The sequence below is a fragment of the Ipomoea nil genome, unplaced genomic scaffold (assembly GCF_001879475.1).
Source record: "Ipomoea nil cultivar Tokyo-kokei standard unplaced genomic scaffold, Asagao_1.1 scaffold3377, whole genome shotgun sequence".
Classification (NCBI taxonomy): domain Eukaryota; kingdom Viridiplantae; phylum Streptophyta; class Magnoliopsida; order Solanales; family Convolvulaceae; genus Ipomoea; species Ipomoea nil.
In genome coordinates this window covers 2,534,000-2,544,510 of record NW_017619805.1, presented here as the reverse complement: position 1 = coordinate 2,544,510, position 10,511 = coordinate 2,534,000, and the positions used below count along the sequence as shown (strand labels likewise).

The 10,511-nt window shown below is 37.3% G+C and overlaps 1 protein-coding gene across 1 annotated transcript; it reads right to left on the bottom strand.

Moving 5' to 3' along the window:
• Window positions 1–1,330: 1,330 nt before the first annotated feature.
• LOC109170871 (protein CNGC15b-like) lies at window positions 1,331–5,448 on the bottom strand. Its single transcript, XM_019320007.1, has 9 exons — window positions 5,153–5,448; window positions 4,270–4,355; window positions 3,628–4,177; window positions 3,343–3,555; window positions 2,963–3,255; window positions 2,759–2,870; window positions 2,457–2,693; window positions 2,171–2,375; window positions 1,331–1,987 (listed from the first exon to the last, which is right to left on the bottom strand). Exons 2-9 carry the CDS (start codon window positions 4,296–4,298, stop codon window positions 1,476–1,478), a joined length of 2,151 nt encoding a protein of 716 aa, XP_019175552.1. The 5' UTR covers window positions 4,299–4,355; window positions 5,153–5,448; the 3' UTR covers window positions 1,331–1,475.
• Between the last annotated feature and the right edge of the window lie 5,063 nt (window positions 5,449–10,511).

The following is a 10,511-nucleotide window of genomic DNA, read 5'->3' as shown; positions in this document are numbered from 1 at the left end:
CAAAAATTAATGGAGAGAATGATTTTTGAGATTGGGTGAGATAGTGGACGTTGGTACCAAAAGAAACTAGAGGAAAAAACTCATTGATGAGGTTGCTCTCATATTTTCTTTCCAATCCTTCTCTCCTTTTCTCCTTTTTTTTTCTTTTTTTTTTTTGAGCCCTACCCTCCACACTCTTACACATCATCTATTATTTTATTCACTTTTTTTTTTTACAATTAATAATTTCAACTTTATAATTATAATTATAATTTTAAATAAAATTAAATTTAAATAAAAATAAATAATTTTTGAATGATAAAATATGATTTTATAAACTAATCAAAATATAATTTCAATATAAATTAATATTTACCTTCAAAATCGTCTATTGAACAAACTAACATTCGGAATCGAATACAAAATTAAATGTCATATATACCGACAATTAATACAATTAAAAAGTTTAAAAATAAATTCAAATACAGAAATTTAAAAAATATAATAACAAAAAAAAAGTATATAAAAAAAAAAAACTGAAATAGCCATTGAAAACAACTTTTAAAAACAATTTTTTATTTTTTTTATAATAAAACAGAGGGTGGGGATCTGCGAGTGAAGATGGCACGTGACTAGCACATGCCATCTATTAGTCAATAGTGATGACCACGCGCCACACGCGCAACAGATTTTCTCCATAGAAACAGTTCTCTACAAAACAATTTTCTGGCAAATTATATCGTGCACCAGGGTGCACAATGCATTGTGCGTCCTGGCCCAAAACGTCGTCGTTTTGTATCTGTTTTTTTTTTTTTTGAAAATTTTATTTCCCGTGTCTGCTGTTAACTTCTAGAAAAAAAAATCTTATGTTTCAAATGTACATAATTGTATAATAAAATGTACATAAAATCCTAACATAATACACATAATCTTCTTTAAAAAGATAATACACATAATCTAACATAATACATAATATACATACTCTTTAACTCTTAAAAAAAATTCCATATTTCGAATGTACATAATTGTATAATAAAATACACATAAACTCCGTCGCTTCAACTCTCCACACAACTTAACAAAACGACATCGTTTTGCGCCAGGCGGGACGCATTATATAACGATTGCAATTTCCTCCTCTCCCCTCCAATGCTTTTCTCCCCTTTTATCACCTCTTTTCTCCTTGATTGGAGATGCCCTAATAACATTGATTAAACAAAAATATAAATCCTTTATGGACACATCGCGAGAGTAATATTACACAAAGTACACCAAACGTTTTTTCTCTGAAATTATGATGTTTCATGGACTCAAGACTAACTATAGGCCTAAAAACAGAAAAAAAAAAAAAAAAAAAAAATCAAACATTTACCACCATGCCGATTACAAATTTGAGTATAAAATTTGAACACTGTTTGCAATTTATATGAAACACATCCATACTCTTACTGTATACATTAAAATTTCCTACTTGCTATGTTTCTCTTTTTCAATAATCATTCATCATCCACAGAGAAATCTGGTTCTGCTGGCTTCTGAAGAGAGCTAACAGCACTGGAATCTGAATCAGAGCGCTTATGATACTGATGATGAAGCCTTCTACCACCTGCAAATCTTGCTGCATACACTGCAAAACCCGAGCCAGGCGGCAGCGCATTCACGTCCGCTTCCTTCTTCTTGCTCGGCGCTTGGCTGTCGCCATTCGCCCCCGCGCTCTCCATTGCTCGGACCCGAGCTGTATTCTTCCGCTTCTTGAATCTCCGCCACGCTGCCTGGATGAAAGTTGCGGCCCACGTTCGCCATTGGTGAGAGTGGAACCTGAACTTGTGCCTCAGTTGCTTGCTGTGCAGTCTCCTGAACTGTGCTGCCACGAACTTCAGGTCGTCCGCCTCCAGGGCGAACGCCTCCACTTCAGAAACCGCCTTCACGGTGCGCGTGGAAGACGGCAGGTTTATGCTTGGGCGCGGGTCGAGCGCCCATGTCAGCAGCTCTTCGCCACAGAAGTCACCTGTATAATATATAAAACACTTAAAATTTTTAGTTAAGACAGAACATATATATGCTTTAGTTACCTATAGTCCTATATCAACTTAAATTTTTAGTTAAGACGAAACATATGCTTTAGTTACCTATAGTTGTATGTCAGTTAAAATTTTTAGTTAAGACGGAACATATATTATGGTTTAGTTACCTGGACCAATGCGGCAAGAGTCGAAGAACCCCGTGCGGCCACCATTGGTAGTGTAGGAATCAAGATTTCCCCGGATTATGAACAACATTTCGTTGACAGGATCGCCCTCGCGCACGAGGCAAGTGGCTTGGGTGAACAAAGCGGGCTTAAGCCTCTCGCATATGGCGTCTAGCATCCTTTCATCCATTTGGTCAAATAAAGGGACCTATGGAAATGAAAAACGAGTAAAGCATCACTTGGGAGCTTAAAGTCTAGTGGACTGATTAATCTGTACAGACATACATACCCCTCGAACTAGATCAAAGCATAGGTGTCGTTTGATGTCCCGACGTAGGTCGGGAGGAAGTCCTTTCAACAGAGATTCCTCGTGGACTCCTCGGGTAGCAATCCATTTATATTGATCATACTTCCTCACAGACTGCCTCAATTCCTGAGGAAGCTGCCTGTGATGCATCCACTGTTCTGTATCTGTTCTCCTGATTCTCCATTCCTCTAATCTAACGGTGGTCGATTGAAGATAAGTCTGCCAGATCAGAAAATGTGAGATTAGTTCATAGCCTAGCTAGCAATTCAACCCACTACACTTACTTGCATATTTCCAATGAGCAGTGCGAATAGAACGAGCCCCAGAATCGCGACTACAATAGCAAAGCTTATTTCTCCAACGTATGTGCTCGTAGAAAGATTTTGGCCCAAAGAACTGCAGACCCACCGTACGGATGATAAGTATTAGAATCAAAAGAGAGCTAGCGGTCGTCCCTAAATGGGGTCAGACCGAGGCTTGATTCTTACCTCAGGTTCCTCAAGCCCCACCACAGACAGTAGAAGTACTTGTTTAAAAAGTTTGCAGATGTGACAGATTCTGTCACAGCATCACCGTACATACCAAACCGGTAATCACTGCTCTCGGGGTTGCACTGGCTCGTGATATTACTAGCCCGGAACCAGGCGTTTCTTTGCGAGTCCTTCGCCCTTTGGCAGTCAAAGTAAGTGTACTGGCAAGACGGGGTCTCAAGAGTGCAAGCATGACGCCAGCACGCTTCCTGTCTCTCGATTGATAGAAGATACCAGCAAGCACCCAATATCTATTTTAATTCAATTCGCAAAGAGAACACATCTAAAGTAGTAACAAAAGATAAGTATTGAATTACGAAATCATGATTTAAACTTACATGGCTTGCTAGCATATACAACATCAAGTTGTAAGCAGCGCCCGCCCAAGCTGTTTCAGTCACGACGCCAGTGGCCTTGACAATTTGGGACGACAATGGCACGATGAGATATAGCCTAGGAAGGTACTGAAAAATGATGATGAATCTAAGTACATTCTTCGTATTCGCTGTGGCCGAGCCACTCAGATTAGGAATGACAGCCCACAGCAGTACCTGCAATGCAAGCATTTAATTTGTTTTATATATGTTTCACCCAAAACCTTAAAACCAACAAAAACCCGTTACCTGAGGAAGAGGCAAAGCAGCAACGAGGTCGATCCAGAAACCTTTACGCAAGTATCTCAATGCTATCTTTGAAGAATCTACAACAAGCTCTCCTCTCCCAAATACTTGAGAAGATGGAGCAATATAAGCAGTCCTAAACCGAACTAAAACATGAATCGTGTATAAGACATCAACTATTGACCTTATAATCACGAGCACGACTTTGTGCCTGTTCCCAATATCTATGCAGCTGTTATCCCCAACGACGGGCAAGTAAAAGAACAGAGGATCCACAAACAACGACACTAAGCAACCTACTAAGAAGATCTTGTTCCATCTATGGATTATTGACCCTCGAGGATCCAATATCTTTTTCTTCACTCTCTCATAGTCTTCTGAGAAAACCCGAGACAATACTTTAATTCTCAGCGATTCCCCGTTCTTCCCATCACCCTTCCTAGACCTCAGCTCTGGCAGCCATGTTCCATCAATCTTGTACTTAACCTTAATCACGTTATCTCCATTACTATTATTCCCATATTTTGCTGCTGATTCAAGATCATCTTGGAATCTGAAAGTTACGCTACCCAAATTAAACCAATAAACTTATCCATACCAAAAGTAGAATGAATTACAAGTCAAAGGAGGTGAAGGGAGACAAACCTTACAGATTTTGATTTATTATAAGCCATGGTGGGAAGTCGAAAAGCCTTTCACCCTGGGTTCAGTACTCAGTAGTGGTTTTTGAACTGCCAAACATGGAAGAAAGGGTCTCTCACTATCACAATTCACAAATGAATGACCAGAAAACGACACGACAGTAGAGAATTAAGGTACTTGTGTTTTGGTTCACAAACAAACAGGTTTATACTCATGTTAATTGCAGATAAAGAACAGGAGATTCCATGGGTCTTCACTCAGACAAAAAATGTTCAGGTCAAAGCTCTGACCTATTCTTCATCCTTAAACATCATTTTCCTAAAGCCTTTTGACTTCTAATTTCAGTTGAATTAGAACCAGTAAATACGCAGAAATCTTCTAATTAATTCCAGGTGAACCAGAACCAGTCAATTAACACCATCAAATCTTCCATACCCTCTACTGCTTCAACATATCAACATTCCAAATAACCCATTTTTCTGTCAAATTCAAACCTTTTCAGAATTCAAAGAAGCAAGGAGAACACAAAAAAACCACCAACTAATAAGAGCAGACAGTAAAATCCCACAATGCGAGCCGACAGTAAAAACCAGTCAATTTCAAACCTTTGTGTGAGAACAAGAACCAATAACAATGACAGAAATAAAGAAGACACAATTTATTGGCTCAAACAATATGCTACTTTTAGCAAAGTTGGTTCTTTTATTAATTGTGATGATAAGAGGTTACTAGCAATACATATTGAAGTGAAACTTGTTGATCAGATAAGGAGAAACCGACAACTGAATACAGATGCAACAAAAGAAACCAAGAATGTTTAACGTTCTCTCTTCTGTGAGTTTGTGCGTGTCAGAGAGAGAGAGAGAGAGAGAGAGAGAGAACTGACCAGCATTTTGGTGGGTTCTGCGAAACCAAGATTCAGTCTTGCAGAGTTGCAGACTTCTTATGGTGGAAAGAAACAAATATTTTTGTTACACTCGGCGACGGATTCCCAGGAAAAACTAACTGAGAATCAAATGGATGGTTTCACTTTCATTATTCCCCAAAATGGGAATAAAAGACGCAACTTTGATGGAATGAACCAGCAAAGAAATTAAAAATGGTAATGTTGGAGAATGGAGTGGAGAGTTTTGGATATGGTGTGTGGATGGCTGCCAGGCACAACCTACGGCCAACCCCACCACCGCCAAACCTCAGCTCGTTCAAACTATAGTAAACATGTTAATGAAGTTACCATAAAACTGGACTTCCGTAGTTCCGTATGAAATGGAGGACAAAAATTAATTTTAAAAGCCAGACAAACAAATTTTTAAAAAGTGAAGTCATAAAGTCCAACATTTTTTTTTCCAAGTGGTAATATTTTGGCATTGATGGAAGGTCAGGATCGAATACCATAATGGAATATGGACTCTTTAGGCTATAATAGATAGAGAAAATATAGAACAGATACATTGTAATAGAGTTAGTACTAAAAAAAAAAAAACAATTTGCAAGTTAGTAATCTTGTGACAACTCTAATACAAGTATTCTTAACCCAAACCCAATGAAAGACAAAGAGAGTCAATGTCAGTCTCTACTGAAGCTTGAATTCACAACCTCTTATATGGAAGTTCAACCTTGGTGCCATTAGACCACAAGATCTTGCTTTCTAAACTAATTTTATTTAATTAAATATATATTTTTTGAATGTTGATTAAATTTTTAATATTATTTTCAATGTTTGAGTTTTATTTATTTATTTATTTTTTGGAGTATTCCATGTTTGAGTTTTAGTAAAGTGTTTTGTTTCTAAAGGATTAAGTTCAATTCTTACTAATAATATTTTGATATCTTATTATTATTTACAAATTACATAATGTGGAAACTCTTTTACAGCTCGTTTGGTTCGCTGGAAAATATTTGAAGGGAAATGGAATTAGAATTTCATGGAAAATAAATTCTAAGAAAACAGATTTCATTGTTTGGTTGGTGGAAAAGAAATTACTGGGAATATGAATTCCATTATTTGGTTGAGTTTGGAATGGTAAGGAATAATGAGTATAATGACAAATATAACCCTTCACAACAATAATAATATAATAATAATAAGAGTAATTAATAAAGAATGGTGAGGGTAAAAATTGTCATATTAGTTTTCAATGGAAAAGGTTTTCCATGGAAAACAAAATACCTAGCATAAGCTAGGAATTTGTTTTCCTTGTTCTTAAGGAAAACTTTTTCCAATGGAAAATGTTTTCCATCCAACCAAACAACATAAAACATCATTTTCCTTCACTATTAGGAAAACATTTTCCATGGAAAATGTTTTCCATCCAACCAAACACCCCCTTAGGGTGTGTTTGGTTCACACATGGGAATCGGAATTAAAATGGATATCAAATACTTGGTAATGGTAATGGGTTTTGGTGAAAGTATTTTGCATATTTGGTAGTAGGGTAGAATGCGAATGATTATCAATATTGTTGTTTGATTATGTATGATGAGCAATAATGGAATGAAACCCTTATTTTATTAGTGAATGAGTTTTTCAATTAAGGGGTAATCAAAACTCATAATAATGTTCTAAAAACCTGTCAACCAAACAATATCAATGACTTTAATACTCATTCCTAATAGCTAAACCGGTCGACCAAACACACCCTTAGTAAGGATGTAATAAAGTCGAGTCAAACTCAAACGGTCAAGCTCTAATGTTTTAGTTGAGCTTCACTGCTAATTGAGATTGACTCACACAGTCACACAAGCTAACTAACGTTTTTTTTTTTCTTATTCTTTACACACAAATATATATATATATATATATATATATATATATATATATAATTATAGACATTTTACAACTAAACATTATAACAAAACTTAATAACATATATCGATTATAATCATATATAATAGGGGCACACTCTCATGTGAATGGCCGCCCAGAAGAGAATTAAGAATTATCCAGCGCGTGTCATTTGGTCCATATAAATGACTTATATGTGCAAGTAGTTGATGCACCTTTGCAAGTAAAAAGTGCAAGTAAAATCACTTACAAGTGCACCTACTTTAACCTACAAGTGCATGTAATTTTGTCTTGTTAATATTCATTGATCTGAGTTTGTTCTGTTTGGCATCACTTTTGTTCTTACGGAGGAGTTCAGCGGGTAGTTAGTACCCGTGAAAATCACCCGCAAACATTCATGCACTTAGGTGCACCTAGTTATAACTATAGGTGCATCTAGTTATAACTATAGGTGCACCTAGATCTGGACACGTGGCGCGGACTGGATGGTTTTCAATTCTCTTCTGGGCGGGAAGTTCGCACCTAAACGCGATCCCATATATATATATATATATATATATATATATATATATATATATATATATATATATATATGGATGCACTCAGGTGCGAATAAGTGCCCAGAAGGGAATATGCGAACGAATTCGTGCGCGACACGTGTCCAGATATAATAGATTAAAAAAAACGCGGTGACATTTTCGTAAATAATTGAACATCGAAGTGCAAGTAAAATCACTTACAAGTGCACTCACTTTTACCTATAAATGCATGTACTTTTGCCTTGTTAACATTCACTTCCCGCAAACATTCGTGCACCTGGGTGCACCTACTTTCACCTATAAGTGCATGTAATTTTGCCTTGTTAACATTCACTTCCCGCAAACATTCATGCACCTAGGTGCAACTACTTATAACTATAGGTGCACTTAGTATTGATGCTCAGTGTAAATTTTACTTGCATCTATAATACATTTACATGCACTTGTAATACATTTTACTTGCACTTTGATGTTTAATTATTTACGAAAATGCCACCGTGTTTTTTTAATCCATTATATATATATATATATATATATATATATATATATATATATATATATATATATATATATATATATATATATTGGTAGGGAATATCCCGACCGACATAGCTTTACCCCGACCGGTGTGCCTTTGCCTTTTTCTTCTTGTCTTTGCAGGTAACAGGTCGGGTTTCTTGTGAAGAACCCGGTCGGGATCCGACCGGGAGTTGCCCGAGCGGCAGTGTCGACCACCGAGCGGTAGCCCTTTGGCGAGAGAGCTGACGAGAGACACGTGGCGGCTCCACGCGGTGACATGCAGGGCACTCGGGACAACGACACGTGGTTGCTACGTGGGAAGCATGCCGAATGGCCGGATTTGTGTCTCCGGCTCCGCGGCTATAAATAGGGATGGCAATTTCAATCCGACCCGTGGATATCCACCCGAATCCACCCCGCATGGATCGAGTTTTTTTGGGTGATGGTGGGTGGTGGGTCTTAAAAAAGCAAACCCGCGGTGGGTCGGGTTGGATTCGGGTTCTATGTACAAGACCCGCCTAGAACCCCACCCGACTCACCATGTGTGTGTGTGTATATATATATATATATAATAGTAAAATAAGTACTAGTATGTAGTTATTTATAATAGTTTATATAACTTCGTGTATCTTTTTAATATTTTTTATATCAAAACTACTAAGTTTATTTTTAAAAATTAACAATTTTGTTATTATATTTAAATATTTCCATTATTTATGTTTTAGTATCACTAATGGATTTTATTTTTTTATTATGTGTAAATAATTTAAATATTATTTTTTAAAAAACATAATAAGATGATAAGTGGTGGGTACCCATAGTGGGCACTCGCATCCGGTGGGGGTGGGCGAGGGTTGTGAAAAAGTCCACCCGATGCGGGTTGGAGGTGGGGGTGGGTGGAGAAAATATAAGGTGGGTCGGGTGATGAATGTAGCCCTCCCCGACCCACACCCGACCCATTGCCATCCCTAGCTATAAATACCCGCGATAGCGACAGTGTGAGGGACTTTTGGACGATCAATAGGTTGTTGTTAGAGAATCCCGACCGCAGTCAGTCGGTACTCAGAGCAACCAAGTAGATTGTACTTAGGGCCTTCACAGTGATCAATAAGAGTTATTTACTTGCTTTAATTGGTCTCGTATTTATTTAATTACCACTTACATGGCAATTAACACTATCATATATATATATATATATATATATAGAATTGCACTCTGGTGCGAATGGAGCGCCCAGGTGCGAATATGCGAATGCATAATATCCGTTCACGTGTCCAGATCTAATGGATGAGAAACACTGATTTTAAAAAAATGCAGTGACATTTTCGTAAATAAATGAACATCGAAGTGCATGTAAAATGCATTACAAGTGCATGTAAAATGTATTATAGGTGCAAGTAAAAAGTTACACTGAGCATCAATACGAAGTGCACCTATAGTTATAAGTAGTTGCACCTAGGTGCATGAATGTTTGCGTGTGGCTTTCAGGGGTATTACTACCCGCTGATCGAACTCAAATCAATGAATGTTAACAAGGCAAAATTACATGCACTTGCAGGCGAAAAGTAGGTGCACTTGTAGGTGAAAGTAGGTGCACCGATTAATGAATGCTGACACGTGACGCGCGCTGATTGGTTCACATTTCTCTAATGGGCACTTATTCGCACCTGAACGCGACTATATATATATATATATATATATATATATATATATATATATTTACATTAAGGTAAAAACACATCTTAAAATACAAACCTATGGACAATTTGACGCCGTTGGATGGTGGTATTGGACGGTCCTGATTTTTTTTCTCTTACGCGCTGTGTGCATGTAAGTATGTTAATGTGTGCACGAGCTTTGATTAATGGTTGTGATTTTTCCTCCTACGCGCTGTGTGCATATAAGTATGTTAATGTGTGCACGTGCTAATCCCAGAAATTATTGGCAGTGCGCCCTGTGTGCATGTAAGTATGTTAATGTGTGCACGAGTTCAAGTTTGTATTTTAAGGAGTGTTTGTATTTTAAGGGAGTTTGTATTTGAATGCAACCCTATATATATATATATATATATATATAGACGAGTTCAGGTGCAGCAGTGTCTTACGGTGCGGCGATTTTTTACGGTGCGGCAACACCAATAGTTCAACAAATATGCACCATCAACGTTAGGAAAATACACCACAAAAAACAGAGTAAACAAAGCCCTGCATCACCAAACACACACCATTAGGTGTGAGTAAAAACACCATACACTGTTCAGAAATACACCATTGGGGGTGGTGAGTTATATGGTGTATTTTTTTGAGTCTGTTGTGTATTTTGTGATGTTTTATTGCATTTCATTGTGGTGTGTTTTTCTTACACTGTTGGTACATATTGTTAACACTGTTGGTGTATTCTGG

Excerpts from the sequence above, each read along its gene's own strand:
- LOC109170871 (XM_019320007.1), bottom strand. The coding sequence starts at position 4,298 with ATGGCTTATAATAAATCAAAATCTGTAAG. Across the intron at positions 3,556-3,627 it reads CTGCTTTGCCTCTTCCTCAG|GTACTGCTGTGGGCTGTCAT; the intron begins GTAACGGGTTTT and ends CTTGCATTGCAG. Across the intron at positions 2,376-2,456 it reads GCTTTGATCTAGTTCGAGGG|GTCCCTTTATTTGACCAAAT; the intron begins GTATGTATGTCT and ends TCATTTCCATAG.